Genomic DNA, 20707 nt, shown 5'->3' with positions numbered 1-20707 from the left:
TCCAAGGGACTCTCAAGAGTCTTCACCAACACCAAAGTTCAGAAGCATCAATTCTTTGGTGTTCAACCTTGTTTATGGTCCAACTTTCATATCCATACATGGCTACTGGAAAAACTATAGCCTTGAGTAGACAGACCTTTGTGGCAAAGTAATGTCTCTGCTTTTTAATATGCTGTCTAGGTTGGTCATAGCTTTCCTTCCAAGGAGTAAGCGTCTTTTAATAAGTAACACCAAGTTCACAATCATAACAACTATCCTTTTTTGAGTGTCTGTTTGGTATGTGCCAGGCATCTCAATAAGTCCTCTACGGATATGATCTCATTTCATCTTTGCAATACATCTGTGACAGTGGGTATTAACACTCATATTTGATAGAAGGGAACACTGAGACCCAAGCAGTTAAATGACCACTAGAAAGTGTCCAAGCTTTGATGCAAACAAGGATTTGATGCTCAAATCCCTTCACTGTTCCCAACCATCAAGCCTTCCAATTCCGGGTGATTCCCAAACTCTGCATGACTGACAACTTTTCAGCATACCCTTTGTTTCACTTTGTGGCAGATGTAAGCTTGCCAATTATGTTTTATGGTGTCATTGCATTAACTTGTATCTTGCCCTTCCTGTGCCCATGCCAATGAAAAAAGGCTGGAGAGGCTAGAGCAGTGCCAGCCATGGATGTGCCCACTGTCCACAGGACATGCCCATCTTGGAAGCATCACTCAATGAAAACTGAGGTTCTGTAACTGCTCTTCCACACTGAAGGTCTGAACCTAGGTCTGGGACACGGAAGCCCCACAGCCCTCTGAGTACATGGATATTTATTTCAAGGTTTTCATGGGGAGCTCTGATGGTCTTAGAGCTGCGGGAACACCTCCCCTAATCTGCTGGACAAGGCTGACACCATCACGTTTTATTATCTTACGGCATTTTTACAGCTGTGTTTCGGTTGACCAGGTGGAGTGCCGTGATGGTTTTTCTACTGGCCCCGTGGAATCAAGAGTCCGCCTCTTTGTGAAGGGCTCCTCATGTCAAAATCTCTACTGCACCGGACTCTTAGAAAGAAGCCTGTTTCTGTTCTGCTGGCCTGTTCTTGTTCTCCTGCTCCGAGGACCTTACTCCTGACACAAATAAACAAATAGCTGTGTTTGATGACCCCTTGTCTCTTAAAAATATACTAATTTAAAGAAAGATGAAACAAAAAAAGACAAACATTCACATATATCATTGGGTTTTATTTCTCCATGTTTTCTTCCAGCTCCTAGCCACATCCTTATTTCCATACATAACGGAATCTGTAACCTAACCATAGGAACTTTTCTCTTTTCATTTCATTACGTGCTGTCTTAGCACTTGCTGTTCTTTAAGCTTCATGCCACTTCAGCAAGGGAATGCTGAGTCCTCTGTCGCAGAACTGGACACTGTTTCCAATTTAAGCTATTATAATTAATGTTGCATTAAACCGTTTTGTGTTCACAGCACTTAATTTTATCTGCATTAGCTCCCGAGAGAGAGATTACCCAGCCAGGGAAACGAGCGTTTTTCTCCAGTTTCTCTTCTGCACTGTCTGCCCTCCCTCACCCTCTCCCCTTATCCTGGTTCACCCCCAGCTGAGTCCCTCAGTCTGCTCCACCTGGTCCTCCTCTGGCTGATTCTGGCTCCTCTGGCTTCCGTATTTAACGGCTTTGGTTTTCTTCTGGCAGCAAGCTGGTTTCAGGCAGGGCAGCCGGGCCCAATTCAAGTGTGAATGTCTGGATTTCCCCCCTCTCCTCTCTTAGGACCAGCTGCACTTTAAGAGACGAATTAGTTAAACTCGAACAGCAAAGACTACAAATTTAATGAGATTATGAAACTCGGTGAAAAGACAGTTTTGCTTTAAAAAGAGAGATAATTGGTACTATATGTTAAGTAAACCCAGGAAAAAAGATTTTTACAAGTTTCATTTCCAAATGGTTTGGTGCTGGGCTGATTTTAGGCAGAACAGCTTTTGAATTAAATGGGGTCGTCCATTCAGGCTGCGTGACCTCACAGTAAACTGAGGTGAGCATGGAGCTTCCGGAAGGAGGGGAACCGTCTTGGTCACCAAGGGACAGTCACCTGGCCCGGGGACCCGGGACCTGGCGCCGCCGGGCAGGACTGGTCGTCTTCCCGGCCTCTGGCGTCCCCTGACGTCTGCAGTGGGAGTCGCAGGCTTTGGAGAGGCCTGGACCAGCTCCCTCCCATCACTCCGCCCTCTATAAATATTCAGGTATTATCTACAATTTATTTAGGAGCTGGGACGCGCCAACTGAGAATCCAAGATCTACAAGAGTCCTAAATCCCCCGCCCCCCGCCTCAGCGGGTGGAAGGGCTGTTTGAACTAGATCTGTATGATTCTAGGTCCTAGCTGTTCTTGATGGTGAGGGCTGCGGAGGGGAGCTTGGGGGAGGAGCTGGACGAAGTGAGGGCTGGCGGTGCCTCGGTTTAGGGCCTGGGGAAAGGACCCTGACATATTCCTCCGTAAGGTGGGTCTCCTAGGAAGTGGTTGATCCCTTGTTTGCCGTTATTTCTACTGCTGCCTCTAGAGTGGATTCAGTTCAGTTCAGTCGCTCAGTCGTTTCCGACACTTTGCGACCCCATGAATTGCAGCACGCCAGGCCTCCCCGTCCATCAACAACTCCCGGAGTTCACTCAAACTCACGTCCATCGAGTCGGTGATGCCATCCAGCCATCTCATCCTCTGTCGTCCCCTTCTCCTCCTGCCCCCAATCTCTCCCAGCATCAGAGTCTTTTCCAATGAGTCAACTCTTCGCATGAGATGGCCGAAGTATTGGAGTTTCAGCTTTAGCATCAATCCTTCCAATGAAATCCCAGGACTGATCTCCTTTAGAATGGACTGGTTGGATCTCCTTGCAGTCCAAGGGGCTCTCAAGAGTCATCTCCAATACCACAGTTCAAAAGCATCAATTCTTTGGTGTTCAGCTGTCTTCACAGTCCAACTCTCACATCCATACATGACCACTGGAAAAACCATAGCCTTGACTAGAGTGGATTAAGGATTTGTTTTTAATAATATTCCCTCAGCAAACGGTGGCATAAGAAAGCTAGTCACCGGATATGTACAGCATATGCTGGCTACTAGTCATGCACCCTTAGCATGGTTCTGAGTCAGTGAGAGACTTCAAAGGTGGTGTCGTATTTGTGGCCAGTCTCTTTTGTGGAATAAAAGGTTAGGATCCTGTTAAAGGAGTACCTGGGAAGCAAGGGTGAGAATTTTTATTGGTAGGGAGGGATGTTCCTGGACCTGCGGAGAGCTCAAGAGATAAAGCTTGGCTCATGAACAGCTCTGACCAGTAGCCAGTCTCCTCAGAAGTGATGCTCTCTTTTTCTGTCCTGCAGATACCTGCTGGCTGGGCCTGCAGGGAGGGCAGAGAGCTGTTTGTGAGAGTAGCCCATGGGTAGCAGCCTTTTCCTCCCCAGGCTGCTTCAGTCCCCGGGGTCTGGGCATGGATACCTGAGTCCTGTTCTTGAACCTAGGGCCTTTTAGGTTTAGGGACTAACTGATTAGGGTGGCAGTGGGAAATGCCTTTGATTTTCCCCACGCTGCTCCATGCCTGGCTGCCCCTCACCAAGACAACAGGAAATGAGGGGGCACACCCAGCAACCACCTGCCTTTGTCGGAGAGCAAATACCAGAGCAGATGTGAGGCTAGAGGGGAGAGGTGCCTCCTGTCTCCCAGCAGCCCTGGGCGGAGCGGAGATTGGAATTCACCCTCCACGCCCAGCGAGTGTGCGCCTGTGCAGTCTGCACTGTAGAAAGGGCAGCACTGTTGGGGCAAGCAAGCCGTCCAAGGGGGCATGTGAAGAGAGAAGCAGGATGGACAGGCCTGCCGCTGAGGAATTCAGTAATAGTACTTTCCACTGGTGTCCTCTTCCTCCCACCCAAAAGGACTCCCTGGAGTCTTCTTGCCTCAGGGCCTCTGCACAGGCTGCTGCCTCGGGCTGGAGTGTCACCCCATCTCTTCTCCAACCCCTCCCAGCACCTCCACTATTGGCTTCACGACTGGGTCAGTGTCCCTTGTCATGCCTGTCCTGTCTCAGCATTGTTGCGTCCTGCCTGGTCATGGTTTTTTTTTTTTTGCCCCCACTGGATTCCTTAAACACAAAAACTCACACACTATGTCATCTCCATGCCCAGCAGAGTCAGGTATACAGAATTTTTGTAGAACAAACCACTATACACAGTGGTGTGTTAACTTACAGTGTTGAGTGAACGACCCTGGCTTAAGGTCTTCAGGAATTCTAAGCAATCAGATTGGGCTTGTGCATTGAGGGTGGCCTGTTGGTTTTCGCAACCTTCTTTCTGTGGGCTTCTTTTGTGTGTGTCTGTTCCTTCCTGCCCCCTCCATCCACTCAGTCCTCGTTCTCTACCCTGCACATAATCCCACTGCCGCCAGGGGGCTCTTCCATCACCCAGTTACTTGTGGTAATTCCATTTCATCAGCAAAGCACAGGAAGAGAGTTCTGCTTAACTGAAGGGAACATTGCTAAGAAGTTAGCATTGAAGGGTTTCAGAGAGAGAGGCTTTCACTGAAACCAAGGGTAGGCAAACTGCAGCCAAATCCAGCCTGCAGACTGTTTTCTATGGCATGTGAGCTAAGAATGGTTTTTACCTTTCTTTGCCTGTGAACAAACAAGGCAATTGGTGTGTGCTGGGGTGAGTGAGTGGTTGTCACCAAGCCCCAACTAATTCCTGGCTTCTGTCTGGCTCTTCCCCTGCACAGTGCCGCCCTCCAAGCCAGACTGTGGCATCCAGGGAGAGACTGTCATTGGGAACGACATCCAGCTGACCTGCCAGTCAAAGGAGGGCTCCCCAGCCCCTCAGTACAGCTGGACGAGCTACGATGTCCTGCACCAAGAGCGTCAAGTCACACCAGGTAAAAAGGTCTGCAAGGAAGGCCAGCGCCCCACATTGAGGTGCCGCTCATGTGATGTGTACTGCCAGAGGAGACCCTGGGCTGACCAGTCAGATGCCCCTGAAGGCTGCCTCTCCCCCCTGCATTTTGCACTGGATTATCTTGGACATCTCTCTAAGCAGCATTTTTCTCATAATAGTGCCCACCTCATAGGTTATTGTGACAAATAATAACATTGTACACATTAACTTGTTTTCTTTATTCCCCATAACTGAGTTCTCTTGAGTAAGCATGTATCAGTAACCAGTCGCTGCACAAGCACTCATGGGGTTTTAGTTTTGATTATGATTATGTCCTAAAGTGTATATTTGAGTCCTCAAGTCTGACTCTGTGGCTCCACTTAAGGACGGAGAAGTTTCTATTTCCATCCCTTACCTAGGCAGATACATCTCGGACTGCCCTGGTTCCCACCCACAAACTCACCCCTGTTATATGGTCCCACCCACTACACAACTGGGTCTGCTATGAGGTTCCCACATTCTCAGGGAAGGTTCTGCTGTGGTTGCCAGGAGACTGGTTTTGTACCAGGCAGTTTGGTATTTGACCTTTCAATCAGGAAACAAACTGGAAAGAGAAAAGGAGCTGCCTTTTGTATAAACATCCCGCTGCCATTACCTTGGAGTCAACTAATGTGGGAAAACCCCAGTGGAATCCCTGGGCCCTGTTTCCACCAGCTGCTTAGCCAGCTGCACCCACCACTCCTGAAGATCAAGAAAGACAAGGTCTGGAAAGTCCCACTGGATTAACTTCTGGGAAGACTTTCTATCCAGTATGGGTGGAAAGGAAGTGGGTGGTGGAGCGGTGGGTATAGACAGCAGGTCTGAGGAGATGAGACGGGAGAGCGAGTCCCACCAAATGAGGGCACAGACAGGGGCTTCCGCCAAGTGAGGGGACTTAAGCTCTCTACCATTTGTTTGGGGGTAAAACAAGAACTTCTGAAAAGTTAAAAAAAAAAAGAATTAGTAGAACCCACTCTAATGTAAAATAGATGTGTTATGGATTTCAACAAGCTTCTGGATTTGTTTACATATTTCTAGCTGGCAAGTTTTTATCGAGTGTGTCAAAACTGGCTGACAGCTCTCCTCTGGCTATATGACATCCTGTCTCTGGGCTGTGTACAGCCCAGGGACTCCATAAGTGGTCACAGGTCAACCACAGACACTAGTTGATCTGGCATTCCAGCAGAGTATGTATAGCAGAGGGTTGCATGAGTGCATGCTCAGTCACTCAGTTGATTTTTTGTGACCCCATGAACTGCCAGACTGCCTGCCAGACTCCTCTGTCCATGGAATTTTCTAGGCAAGAATACTGGAGTGGGTTGCCATTTCCTTCTCCAGGGGATCTTCCTGATCCAGGGACCGAACCTGTGTCTCTTACATCTCCTGCATTGGCAGGCAGATTCTTTACCTGTCAGTGAAGCTAGCAGAGGGTAACAAGATAGGAAATGCTGCCGTAGTTTGTATCCAGTGGTGCTAGAACCCAGAGGGGTCAAAGAAGATTTCTTCAAGGAGGGGGCACTTGAACAGGCAGGAGAGCGTGGTGGTTAGGAGCGTGCATGGGCTTGAATCCTGGCTTGTTAGCTGTGTGACCTTGGCAAGTCAGTCTCTCTGTACTTTCATTTGCACATCTGTAAAATGGGCATAAAATTAGTATTTATTTCATAGGGATATTGTGAAGATTTTTTTTGGCTTCTCTTTGCAGCATGTGAGATCTTAGTTCCTCAACCAGGGATCGAACCCATGCCCCTTGCATTGGGAATGTGGAGTTAGGGAAGTCCTATAGTGAAGTTTAAATAAAAGTCCATGTAAAGTACTGAGACCACCAAGTGCCTGGTAGAATGATCAGCTGTTATCTGAGCTGATTCCTTAAGAGTGAGTAGGCTAAGGATGGAGACAGCTTAGGAACTGTGCATGCAGGAAGGATGGGAGGTGCCACTGAAGAGAAGCTGAGATGAGAGATGATGCAGGGCCTGCTCATTGGACTCGAGAGGCTGGCCTCTGCCCTGGAGGATGTGGGGACCCTGCTCACAGCTCTCCTGCCTCCATCAGGAAGGATTCCTCTGCTTGTTAGAAGCCAAAGCTCAGTTTTTCAATGATCCAAAACATGAGAGCCATAAAAGAGCTTAAATGGAGATTGCTTAGTTACTTTGGAAAAGATTTATTCTGCCTCTGGGTAAGAATTACTCAGAGTCAGAATTAGGATTAGACAGTGACTGAAAAAAGCATCTGGATGGTGGTGCGGGTTGGGTGTTGTTCTTAAAGACGTGGGCTCTGCCTTGCCTCACGGAGCCCTAGGGAGTCTATCGTGTCATCTTGTGTGGGTCAGTTGAAACCCATTTCTGACTTTTAAAATATTTTAAAACAACCCATAGTGGGCAATCTGGGGAGCAGAATTCCTCAACTCTTCTACATCTAAAGGAGAATTCTCAGCATTAGAGATTGTTTCCTTTAACTTGGATCAGCAGGAGTAAGCCAGCAGTAAAGGAACAGGGAATGTGGAATCAACAAATGAGGGTTTGAGTTCTGGCTTCTTCTGTTAATCGTGGCCTCTCAGACCCTTAGTGTCTTCATCTGCAAGATTGGGATGATCGTCATTCAGCCTTCCCCAAAGACTGTGGAGAGGGTAAGAGGCGATCACGTATGTGATACCTCTGAACATCCTCGTAAACCCTGTCAGTCAGCTGAGTTTCATGCACTGAAGGAGTAGGAATCTGGGTAACAAGGAAGGCGGGAGAAGTAATTCTAGGGTCAGGAGCACTTTAGGGGAGGATATTCTGAAGGGTGGGCTTCCCCGGTGGTTCAGTGATAAAAGAACCCACCTGCTGATGCAAGAGGCGCAGGAGACCTGGATTTGATCCCTGGGTCGGGAAGATCCCTGGAGGAGGAAATGGTGACCCACTCCAGTGTTCTTGCCTGGAGAAGCCCATGGACAGAGGAGGCGGGTGGGTTACAGTCTGTGGAGTCACAGAATCGGACACGACTGGGCACACTGAGCACACACTCCCACGTACATTCTGAAGGGCGGCATGGACGTTGCTCCCAGCAGCCAGGGAAGATCTTGAAGGCAGCTTGAGCTTGTTGACAAACCATGGGATCAGGGAGATGCTGGGGTAGTGGGCAGAGAAGTTAAACCTTGTCAATTTGACATCAGTGTCTCTTGCTGACCTGGGCTGCTCTGGAGGGAAACCTCTCCTAGCTGCAGCAGAGGGAATGTGGAAACCCTTCTGTCCTACGTGTTCCCTTCTTGACCACGAGGTGTCATTGTAGAAGAAACATTCGTTTTGGCCAGATTTCAAGAACGATTGGGTCCTTTCCAGAGGAAAAGGGACTTGGGAGCTCCAAATTAGAATCAAAACAGGTCTTGTGGCAATGTTTGTGCGCTGGTTAATCCCAGGGTAGCTTCTCATGTTTGTTGTTTGTTTTGAGAGACTGGGGAAGGAAAGTGCTGACTCTGGCCTAGGCTGCCACATGTTCCCGACCCTAAAGAGGGCCAGGAGTGCCAAGCTGGGCTCTGATAAATGGGAAGAGCCTGGCAAGAGCCTGAGGTTTTCCACCTTGATCTGTCTGAAATGTGCTGGGCACATTTAACATATAGACTGAGTTTCATGTTCTAAAGTAGTGGGACTCTGTTAAGAGCCATACACCCCTGAAACATGTCCAGGTTCATAGAATATTTCTCAGAATGGTTTTGTGTTCCTTCAAGACGCCTCTTAAAAATATAAAAATCCAATTGGCTTAGAAAACGAGGCCATTAATACCATACCCACATGTTAGAAGTGTCCGGTGCTATCAGCACATCAGAAACTCTAACTCATGCTGAACTTGCTTTGGTCATAAACCCTTTCTTAGTATCATACGTTAATATCACATGTAAACAGTGTCCCAGAAAAATTGCCAAGGTATGAAATTCTAGGATGGAAGGAACAGTGTGTTACAGAGAATGAGTAACCAGAGGCTATCATGCTGAGTTTCAGGGGATGAATCTGGAGAACGTATATATGAAAGGATTGGAAGAAAATAATCTCAAATTAAAGCGCTGTTATTTCCAGCTGGTGAGATTATGAACGATTTTTATTTTGTTCTCTGTTCTTCATAGAGGCCTCCTCAGACCCTTCAGATGAGATTAAGATCTAATAGGGTTCCCATTATGAACTCTAATCACTCTCTAATCACCATTGCTTTATGTCTGTTCTCCCTTATATACACCAAAGGATAGGGACCCTCTTCATCTTGTTTTGAACTGATGTGATGAGCATAGCAAGATTTTCTAGATTAGACTAAATTGAAGTAATAATTTTACGTCATAGATTCTTGTATATTATGTACATGTTATTGTAATGAGCATAATGTAAGTTTTTATAATGAGCATCTATTGCTTGTATATCTTATTTTTCTTTAAACATTTTTTTATTTTATATTGGAGTATAGTTGATTTAAAATGTGTCAGTTTCAGAATGATTCAGTTATACATACACATATATCTATTCTTTTACAGGTTCTTTTCCCATTTAAGTTATTGTGCTATACTGTAGGTTTTTGTTGACTGTCTTATATATAGCAGTGTGTATATGTTAATCTCCACCTCCTAATCTATCCCTTCCCCTACATTTCCTCTTTGGTAACCATGTTTGTTTTCTAAATCTGTGAGTCTGTTTTGTTTTGTAAATAAGTTACGCTTGTATCATTTTATTGGATTCCACATATAAGTGGACTTCCCTCGTGGCTCAGACAGTAAAGCGTCCGCCTACAATGCAGGAGACCAGTTTCAATCCCTGGGTCGGGAAGTCTCCTGGAGAAGGAAATGGCAACCCACTCCAGTATTCTTGTCTGGAAAATCCCATGGACGGAGGAGCCCGGTAGGCTACAGTCCATGGGGTTGCAAAGAGTCGGACTTCACTTTCTTTCACATATAAGTGATTTACATGATATCTTTCTCTGATTTATTTCACTTGGTATGATAATCTCTAAACCCATATGTGTTGCCACAAATGGCATTATTCCACTCTGTTTTATGGCTGAGTAATTGTCTATATGTACTGCTTCTTCTTTATCCGCTCATCTGTTGATGTCTTCATGTCTTGGCTGTTGTGCGCAGTGTGCAGTAAACACTGGGGTGCATGTATCTTTTCGAAGTATGGTGTCTTCTAGATGTATGCCCAGGAGTGGCATTGCTGGGTCATATGGTAGCTCTATTCTTGAACAGTATTCTGTACTGTTCTCCATAGTGGCTGTACCAATTTACATTCCCACCAATAGTGTAGGAGGGTTCCCTTTTTTCTACACCCTCTCTGGCATTTATTGTCTGTAGGATTATTGATGATGACCATTCCGGCCAGGTGAGGTAAACCTCTTTGTAGTTTTAATTTGCCTTTCTCCAACAGTCACTGATGTTGAGCATCCTTGACTTAATGATGTGGTGCTTTTTGGCCATCTGTATGTCTTCTTTAGAGAAATGTCTATTTAGATTTTCTGCACGTTTTTTGATTGGATTGTTTGTTATTTTGATATTGAGCTACATGAGCTGTTTATATATTTTGGCGATTAATCCCTTGCTGGTCATGTTGTCTGCAAATATTTTCTCCCATCTTGTGTGCTGTTTTTTCATGTTGTTTATGGTCTCCTTTGCTGTGCAAAGGTTTTTAAGTTTAATGAGGTCCCATTTTTTATTTGTTTATTTTTATCACTCTGTGAGGTGGCTCCAAAAATTGTTACGATTTAGGTCATTGAGTGTTCTGCCTATGTTTTTCTCTAAAAGTTGTGTACTGCCTGGTCTTACATTGAGATCTTTCATCCACTTTAAGTTTGTTTTTGTGTGTGGTGTTAGTGCATGAGTGCTAAGTCACTTCAGTCGTGTCCAACTCTTTGTGACCCTGTGGACTGTAGCCCACCAGGCTCTTCTGTCCGTGGGATTCTCCAGGTAAGAATACTGGAGTGTGTTGCCATGCCCTCCTCCAGGGGATCCTCCTGACCCAGGGATCGAACCTGCATCTCCTGTGGTTCCTGCATTGCAGGTGGATTCTTTACCACTGAGCCACCAGGGAAGCCTGGTGTGTGGTGTTAGAGAATGTTCTGATTTCATTCTTCACATGCAGTTGTCCAGTTACCCCAGCACTGCTTATTGAAGAAATTGTCTTTTATCCATTGTACTGATATTATTATTGCCTCTTTTATTGTAGATTAATTGGCCAAACATGTGTTAGGTTTATTTCTGGGCTTTCTCTTCTGTTCCATTGACTTATATTTCTGTTTTTGTGCCAGAACCATACTGATTTGATTACTGTAACTTTGTTGTATAGTCTGAAGTCAGGGAGCCTGACTCCTCCAGCTCTGCATTTTTTTTCCGCTCAAGATTTCTTTTGCTCTTAAAAGTCTTTTGTTTCCATACAAATTAAAAAATTTTTGTTTTAATTCAGCAAAAAAAAAAAAAAAAAAAAAGCCATTGGCTTGGATAGTGTAGTCATTTTGATAGTATTGATTTCTCTAATCCAGGAACAGGGTGTATCTTTCCATCTGTGTCATCTTTGATATCTTTCATCAGTGTCTCATAGTTTTCAGAGTACAGGTTTTTTTGTCTCCTTAGGTAGGTTTTTCCTAAGTATTTTATTCTTTTTGATGTGACGGTAAATGGAATTGTTTCCTTAATTTCTCTTTCTGATCTTTCACTGTTAGTGCATAGAAGTGTATTTCTGTGTATTAATTTTGTATCTGGCAAATTTACCAAATTCTTTGATGCGATCTGGTCATTTTCGGGTCTCACTTCTTTTATAATTTTGGTTCCTTTTTTTTTTCTTCTCTGATTGCTGTGACTAGGACTTCCAAAACTATGTTGAGCAAAGGACATCCTTGTCCTATTTCTGATCACAGGGAAAATGCTTTCAGCTTTTTCATCACTGAGTATAATGTTAGCTGTGGGTTTGCCATACTTGGCCTTTATTATGTTGAGGTAGTTTCCATCTATCCTACTTTCTGAAGTTCTTTTTAATCATAAATAGGTGTTGAATTTTGTCAAAAGCTTTCTATTTTTTCTTTTCTGCATCTATTGAGATGATCATATGTTTTTTATTCTTCAATTTCTTAGCACATTATATCACACTAACTTGATTAACTTGCAGGTATTGAAAAAGCCCTGCATCCATGGGATAAACCCCACTGGATCATGGTATATGATCCTTTTAATGTATTGTTGGATTTGTTTGAGTAGTATTTTGTTGAGGAGTTTTGCATCTATACTCATCAGTGATATTGGCCTCTAATTTTCTTTTTTGTAGTATCCTTGTCTGATTTTGATATCAAGGTGATGATGGCCTCAAAGAAGGAGTTTGAGAGTATTCCTTCCTCTGTAATTTTTGCAAGAGTTTCAGAAGGATAGGTGTTAAGTCTTTTCTATGTATAAGTACCAAGTACTAATGGTTTGCACAACTGGAACTCTGGTTAACTCTTCTCTAAATGTTAAATAGATGAGCCTATGAAGCCATCTGAATTTTTATTAGTTGGGAGGTTTTAAATCACAGTTTCAATTTCAGTACTTGCGATTAGTTCATATTTTGTATTCTTCTCAGTTCAGTCTTGGGAGATTATACCTTTCTGAAATTTGACCATTTCTTCCAGATTGTTCATTTTATTGGTATATGGTTGCTTGTAGTAGTCCCTTATGATCCTTTCCATTTCTGTGGTGTCCATTGTAACTTTTCCTTTTTCATTTCCAAGTTTATTGATTTGAGTCCTCTTCCTTTTTTTCTTAATGAATCTGGATAAACATTTATCAATTTTGTTTATCTTCTTGAAGAACCATCTTTTAGTTTCATTGATATTTTCTATTGTTTTCTTTGTCTCCATTTCTTTCTGCTCTGATCTTTATGATTTCTTTCCTTCTGATAACTTTGGGTTTTGTCTGTTCTTCTTTCTCTAGTTGTTTTAGGTGTAAGGTTAGGTTGTTTATTTGAGATTTTTCTTGTTTTTTTTTTTGAGGTAAGATTGTATTGCTATAAACTTCCCTCTTAGAACTACTTAGGTTTTGAATCATTATTTTTATATTTTCATTTTCCTCTAGGTATTTAAAATTTTTTTTCTTTGATTTCTTCAGTGATTCATTTGTTGTTTAGTAGCATCTTGTTTAGGAGAAGGAAATGGCACCCCTCTCCAGTACTCTTGTCTGGAAAATCCCATGGATGGAGGAGCCTGGTAGGCTGCAGTCCATGGGGTCACGAAGAGTCGGACACGACTGAGCGACTTCACTTTCACTTTTCACTTCCATGCATTGGAGAAGGAAATGGCAACCCACTCCAGTACTCTTGCCTGGAAAATCCCATGAACAGAGGCGCCTGGAAGGCTGCAGTCCATGGCGTCCCTGAGGGTCAGACACGACTGAGTGACTTCACTTTCACTTTTCACTTTCACGCATTGGAGAAGGAAATGGCAACCCACTCCAGTGTTCTTGCCTGGAGAATCCCAGGGATGGCGGAGCCTGGTGGGCTGCCGTCTACGGGGTCACACAGAGTCGGACATGAATGAAGCGACTTAGCAGCAGCAGCAGTGGGGTCAAGAAGACTTTAGGCAGCCTGTCTGCTGATGGGTGGGGCTGTGTTCCTGCCTTGTTTGTTGTTTGGCCTGAGGCATCCCAACACTGGAGCTCTTGGGTGGGGCCAGGTCAAAATGGCGCCCTCCAGGAGAGCCCACACCATAGAGTACACCCCCTTACCTCTGCCTCCAGTGTTTTTGTCTCCACAGTGGCCACAGCCACCCCCTGCCTTCCCTGGAGACTCTACAAAACCAGCAAATACTTCTGGCTCAGGCTCCTATGAAGTCACTGCTTTTTCCCTGGGTCCCTGTACACATAAAACCTTGTGTGCACCCTCCAACTCAACAGAGTTGAGTTTCTGATTTCCACAGTTCTGTGGAGTTTTGTGGTCAAAAACCAAAAGCTCTGAGGAGTCCCCTCACTCAATGCCAGACCCCCAGGCTGGGCAGCCTGATGTGAGGCTCAGAATTCTCACTTCTGTGAGAGAAACTCTGTGATATAATTATTTACCAGCTTGTGGGTTGCCCACTTGGTGGGTATAGGATTTGATTGGCCATATTGTGGATGTGCCCTTCCTACCATCTTATTGTGGCTTCCTCTTTGTCTTTGGATGTAGAGTATCTTTTTTGGTGGGTTCCAGTCTTGTCAGTGGTTGTTTCAGCAGTTAGATATGATATTGGTATTTTTGTGGGAGGAGTTGAGCTCAAGTCCTTCTACTCTGCCATCCTGTCTCCAACCAAAAGCCAAAGTTCTTTAATAACCATAGATGTAGACATGTGGGTAATCCTTTGGGTGTGTCTTCTTAGACAAATTCACATAAAATATGTGTCTGTACTTGGTATTTCCATAGGCGTAGCAGTCTAAGATTGGTTTGTTGGTCACCCCATAAAATGTGGAATCTTGTTCACAAAGTTTCTTGGTCAGAGAGGCCTCATTTTGAAGATAAATGATGCATTTCTATATGATGCTAGCCTTTAGAAACACACAGCCTGTTCCTGCAGCCGTTCCTGCTAGTGGCACTGTCCAGAACACTAAGATTCATGTTCTCTTCCATGGGGTCCTTTCTGAGACCACAATGGGGCAATTACTCATAAACTGTGCTTCTTCTTCATCTATGATCTGGAAGGTCCTGGCATGGTCTTTCTACTTATAAACCTTTCTGTTCTCTTTTCTATATTTTTTTACAGAAAGGTGTCAACTGTTTCTGGGAATTCTAGACCTAAAAATGAATTTTTGTTATTGGTTTGTCATTTCTTATTTTTGTGACCTTGGGGAAGTCCCTTAACTTCTCCAACCCTCCAGTTACCTCTAGGGCACTGGAGATTGAAATATTTCTTCCATTCACAATGCAAGATTGTTAGAAAAATCAGAGGGCATCATATTTGAGGAAGTGTAGTGAATAGCACATTCAGATAAGAAAAATTCACACTGAGATACAATCTTGCAACAGAGTAGAGCTGGGCAGGGAAAGAATTGGCCACCAGGGGAACTAGCAAGAGGTAAAGCTGGGTTACTATGAATGGAGGTTTGTGACATTATACAGGAGTCAGGGATCAAGACCATCCCCATGGAAAAGAAATGCAGAAAAGCAAAATGGCTGACTGAGGAGATCTTACAAATAGCTGTGAAAAGAAGAGAAGCCAAAAGCAAAGGAGAAAAAGAAAGATATACCCATTGAATGCAGAGTTCCAAAGAATAGCAAGGAGAGATAAGAAAGCCTTCCTCAGTGATCAGTGCAAAGAAATAGAGGAAAACAATAGAATGGGAAAGACTAGCAATCTCTTCAAGAAAATTAGAGATGGCAAGGGAACAATTCATGCAAAGATGGGCACAATTAAGGGCAGAAATGGTATGGACCTAAGAGAAGCAGAAGACATTAAGAGGTGGCAAGAATACACAGAACTGTACAAAAAAGATCTTCATGACCCAGATAATCACGATGGTGTGATCACTCACCTAGAGCCAGACATCCTGGAATGTAAAGTCAAGTGGGCCTTAGGAAACATCACTATGAACAAAGTTAGTGGAAGTGATGGAATTCCAGTTGAGCTATTTCAAATCCTAAAAGATGATGCTCTGAAAGTGCTACACTCAATATGCCAGCAAATCTGGAAAGCTCAGCAGTGGCCACAGGACTGGAAAAGGTCAGTTTTCATTCCAATCCCAAAGAAAGGAAATACCAAAAATGTTCAAACTACCAAGATGAATTGCATTCATCTCATATGCTAGTAAAGTAATGTTCAAAATTCTCCAAGCCAGGCTTCAACAATATGTGAATTATGAACTTCCAGATGTTCAAGTGGGTTTTAAAAAAGGCAGAGGAACCAGAGATCAAATTGCCAACATCTGCTGGATAATCAAAAAAGCAAGAGAGTTCCAGAAAAACATCTGCTTTATTGACTATGCCAAAGCCTTTGACTATGTGGATCACAATAAACCGTGGAAAATTCTGAAAGAGATGGGAATACCAGCCTACCTGACCTTGAGAAATTTCTTGAGAAATCTGTATGCAGGTCAGGAAGCAACAGTTTGACCTGGACATGGAACAACAGACTTGTTCCAAATAGGAAAAGGAGTACATCAAGCCTGTATATTGTCACCCTGCCTATTTAACTTATATGCAGAGTACATCATGAGAAACGCTGGGCTGGATGAAGCACAAACTGGAATCAAGATTGCTGGGAGAAATATCAATAACCTCAGATATGCAGATGACACCACCCTTATGGCAGAAAGTGAAGAAGAACTAAAGAGCCTCTTGATGAAAGTGAAAGAGGAGAATGAAAAAGTTGGCTTAAAGCTCAACATTCAGAAAGCTAAGATCATGGCATCCAGTCCCATCACTTCATGGCAAATAGATGGGGAAACAGTGGAAACAGTGGCTGACTTTTCTTTTTTTTTCTGGGCTTCCAAATCACTGCAGATGGTGACTGCAGCCATGAAATTAAAAGACGCTTACTCCTTGGAAGGAAAGTTATGACCAACATAGATAGCATATTGAAAAGCAGAGACATTACTTTGTCAATAAAGGTCCATCTAGTCCGGGCTATGTTTTTTCCAGTAGTCATGTATGGATGTGATAGTTGGACTATAAAGGAAACTGAGCACTGAAGAATTGATGCTTTTCAACTGTGGTGTTGGAGAAGACTCTTGAGAGTCCCTTGGCCTGCAAGGAGATCCAACCAGTCCATCCTAAAGGAGATCAGTCCTGGGTGTTCATTGGAAGTACTGATGTTGAAGCTGAAACTCCAATACTTTGGCCACCTGATGCGAAGAGCTGACTCATTTGAAAAGACCCTGATACTCAGAAAGGTTGAAGGCAGGAGGAGAAGGGGACAACAGAGGATGAGATGGTTGGATAGAATCACCAACTCAATGGACATGAGTATGAATAAACTCCAGGAGCTGGTGATGGACAAGGAGGCCTGGTGTGCTGCAGTCCATGGGGTCACAAAGAGTCAGACACAAGTGAGTGACTGAACTGAACTGAACTGAAAGCTGGATTATCAAGGCCAGATCTGTAACATCATGTCCACATTAAGAAACTTGGGCTTATTACTGAAGATGAGGGACTGCCTCTGAAATGTCACTCAGATCCTATTTGCAATTTAGAATATCTCCTCAGAAGGAGTGTAACCCACCTGGTAACAGCAGTGGAGGCTGGCTGTGCAGCAAATTAGAGGACAAGGTCTCTAACTCTTCTCTCATAATAGTGGCTATGACACAGCATTAATGAGGATGTGTGTATGTGAGCTCAATTGCTTCAGTTGTGTCCAAGTGTTGGTGACCTCATGGACTGTAGCCTGCCAGGCTTCTCTGTCCATGGAATTCTCCAGGCAAGAATACCAGTGTGGGTTGCTGTGCTCTCCTCCAGGGGATCTTCCTGACCCAGGGATTGAATTCACATGTCTTATGTCTGCTGCAGTGGTAGGGGGTTTCTTCACTACTAGCACCACCAGGAAAGCCCATCATTGAGGATAGGATATATAAATTTGTCTAAACATTTATGTTTTATGCTTTAGCTCTCCCTTTCAAGGTGAAGACATTTGTAGAATCATAGATTTAGTAGAACATCTTCTCATGAGGACATCTAGACCATTGCCCTGAATTTGGGGGGATCAGATACTTTCCCTCCCACTTCCAGATGAGGTAACTACAGCTCACAGAAGTTAAATGGCTTACTTAAGTGGTGGAAAAGAAAGAGGAAGAGTCTAGACTGACTGCCTGCCTCCTCCCACCCCACCGCACATACACATACATACACAACATACAAATATCACATACACTCACACACACACCGCTCATGGTAGAGAAATACAGAAGTCAGAGTCCTTGAGGTTCTAAAGCCTGCTTTCACATGAGTCTAAGCTGCAGAATTCTGTTTCTGAAGATCATAAAAGTGATAATTGTATCATCTAATTATAAAACATTTCTATGTAATATATAATGCATATTATGTTTCCTAAGAGTTTACATCAGGCATTTGGTTGTGGGCTTATATTCATTAGTACTTTATTTCATGTTCACAATTACCCTGTTGTGAAGGCACTATTATTATTTTATTTGTAAATAAACAGAGTTAATGAAGCTAAGTTCCTTGCCCAAAGTCACAAAATTAAGGTGGCTTCAAACACACAGTTCCTGCCTGAATTCTAAGCACTTCAGAATTGTGCAGTCTGCCTGGTTTAATCATCCTGCAGCCCTAGAGGTGGATATTTTCTCCACATTCCAGATGAGGCTCAGACATGCTCAATGGCAATGCTTTTATCTACATAGGAGTTCAGGAGTCCATACTCCTTCCTAGCTGGTTCTATTCTACTATGGTGGACTGTCTCCTCAGCCTGACTCTTCTTCCTTCCCAGTCACAGGACAGACCTTCTCTCTGAAAAACATCTCCACAGAAATGTCAGGTTACTACATCTGCATCTCCAGGAACGAGGTGGGGACCGAGTCCTGCAACATCACTGTGGCTGTCAGATCTCGTAAGAGCAGTTTGGGGTGGAGGGAGAGTGGGAGGGTGAAGGCCAGAAGGTGACCGGCTGGGGGTCCAAAGGGTCAGCTGACTGGGAGATGAGCTGGGCAGCCTCTTGGGGTCTCCCGTTGGCAGGTGGCTGAGGCGTTGACCAGATGCTCCTGTCCCAGGTTCCCCTCATCTGGAGGCTAGCCCTGTTCCCTTTGTTGTTTGGAAATAGCACCTAAGACTGGCTTCTGGAGACCTTAGTCCTACCCTTAGGGTTGCTCTGTGGGAGTCGGGGAAGTGCCCAGATCTGGCTTCCATAGGAGTCTGGGCCCCATCACTTGGGGAGGGACACCCTGAGCAGCTTGGAAATGAGCTAGAGTAGGAGCTGGCATGACACCTGAGGGCTTTTTTGGAGCCTGAGTAGCTCAGATCTGCTGGCCATCTGGCCTTTTGTACACCTTCATTCTGAGAAGTATCCTCCCGCATTGTCTGGTTCCATTCCCACGAGGCTGTGCCTTCCATGGAGTGCCCCCAGAAGCTGGCGGCACTGCCCCTTGGGCTGGGAAGACAGGCACCGCTCAGAGCCTGGGAAGGACCACTTCTCACATCTGGGACACTGGCTGTTGTGGTTCCTCATCCCTGGCATGCTCCCTGCATCTTGACTTGTGTTATGGGCTCGAGTTGGGAACTGTGGTTAGCGCTCACAGGACTTGCGGCTCTGTCTCTCCCAGCCTCCATGAATGTGGCTCTGTATGCGGGCGTCGCTGGGGGCGTGGCTGCGGCTCTTGTCATCATTGGCATCATCCTGTACTGCTGCTGCTGCCGGGACACCGGCAAAGCTGAGGACGCCGAGGTCGCACGGCCGTGAGTGTCGGGGACAGCCTGTTAGCAAGGGTCTAAGCAGATTAGGAAGATGTGCTCCAGCTCCTCACAGCCTCTTCCTCTCACAACACCTCAGGGGGCAGCTGTTAACAATAAAAACAACTTTTATCCATCCCATTTTATAGTTGAGAAAATACTAAATGATTCACCCAAATCCTAAAGTGGCATTGCTATCTGGGACATGACTCCAGGGCCCGTGGTTCGCCAGTCTCTAATCCCAGGGTAGAGTTTCCTGTGGGTGTCCAGGGCCGGGTGTGGGGGCAAGCCTCTGTCATAGGCTGCTCTCTCCTCATAGGAAGCACTAGACCCAGCTCCCTCAGTCCTGATGGGTGAGTGTGAACCCTTCCCCTCTCTCCTCAATGCCTGCAGGAATCGGGCGGCCTACCGGGAGCCACCAGAGCAGCTGACAGAGCTTTCCAGAAGACAAGAAGAGGAGGGTGAGGATGACTACAGGCATGAAGACCAGAGGAACGCCGGCCGAGAGATCCCTGACCAGGCTGGCCGATGATCCGGGCCTGCTGCAGGCTAGGGCCAGTGGGAGGATTAGGGGTCATCCCCCTGCCTCCAGGCCTCTCCCCTCCTTTCCAAACCCTACTTTTCTGACCCTTTGTCCCAGTTATTGAGGGATGTTTCATTCCCCATGTTGGCTGCTGGAGGACTTGGCTTGGCCTAGCCAAGGGGATGTCACTTTTGACTGACCCTGCCAAGTGCCCTCCCCTTTGAAGTGACCCTCCTATTACCCTCAGGGCCCTTCACCCTGGACTAGGCAGCAGCCTCCACTTCCCCATGGCACTCCTGCTCCCCAGAGGTGATACTAGCCTCAGGATGGCAGAAGTTGCCCTCCCCACTGTGTGCCCAGCACCCAGGGGAACAGCACCTGGCAGAGGTTTTGCACGCAATGCATTTTTGTTGAATGAATGAAAGAATAAATGAGTACATAAGTCTTTATTTATCCAACTTTGGTGTGAACTCCTTGCTTTGGACCCATGTTGGCCTGGCCTCAAGCTCCCTCTCCAGCTGCATCTCCCACAACTTTTCTGAACATTCCATATGCTCCCTGCAAGTGCCACCCCAGCTCCCACTGCACACTCCCTCATGGGGTTTTGCTTTCTCTGTTTGGCTGGGAATGCCCATGAAACTCCCATCTCTGCCTGTTAAATCCTACTTGCCCCTCCAGGCCTGTCTCAAATGCAAGTGAACTCTATAACCCCATCCTAATCTCACACACAGATGGGGACAATCTTGTTACTTTGTCCCACACCCATCACAGGCCACATGGCACAGTTGTCTGAGGGTCTCTCCCTTTGTGTATCGGAGAAGGCAATGGCACCCCACTCCAGTACTCCTGCCTGGAAAATCCCATGGACAGAGGAGCCTGGAGGCCCTCTGTGTATAGT

At 45.3% G+C, this 20707-nt stretch overlaps 1 protein-coding gene and 1 long non-coding RNA gene across 2 annotated transcripts in view; one reads left to right on the top strand and one right to left on the bottom strand.

The window, feature by feature from the left end:
• GPA33 (glycoprotein A33) overlaps positions 1-20267 on the top strand; it is a 52674-nt gene extending 32407 nt beyond the window's left edge. The window contains exons 4-7 of the mRNA XM_086393903.1: positions 4760-4912; positions 18331-18450; positions 19160-19292; positions 19680-20267. Of these exons, the coding sequence (XP_086250029.1) occupies positions 4760-4912; positions 18331-18450; positions 19160-19292; positions 19680-19818 (545 nt within the window). The 3' untranslated portion in view covers positions 19819-20267. The remainder of the gene's footprint in view (positions 1-4759; positions 4913-18330; positions 18451-19159; positions 19293-19679) is intronic.
• LOC147377104 (uncharacterized) lies at positions 1212-8127 on the bottom strand. The gene is made up of 2 exons (XR_015161336.1): positions 7962-8127; positions 1212-3229 (listed from the first exon to the last, which is right to left on the bottom strand). It is a non-coding gene; the product is annotated as an uncharacterized LOC147377104 (long non-coding RNA).
• Positions 20268-20707: the final 440 nt, after the last annotated feature.

Source organism: Bos grunniens, chromosome 3, assembly GCF_055505025.1.
Source record: "Bos grunniens cultivar Pamir isolate PY7600 chromosome 3, Bosgru_T2T1.0, whole genome shotgun sequence".
NCBI classification, from domain to species: domain Eukaryota; kingdom Metazoa; phylum Chordata; class Mammalia; order Artiodactyla; family Bovidae; genus Bos; species Bos grunniens.
The sequence above is the reverse complement of the archived record's forward strand: the minus strand, read 5'-3'. Positions and strand labels throughout refer to the sequence as shown.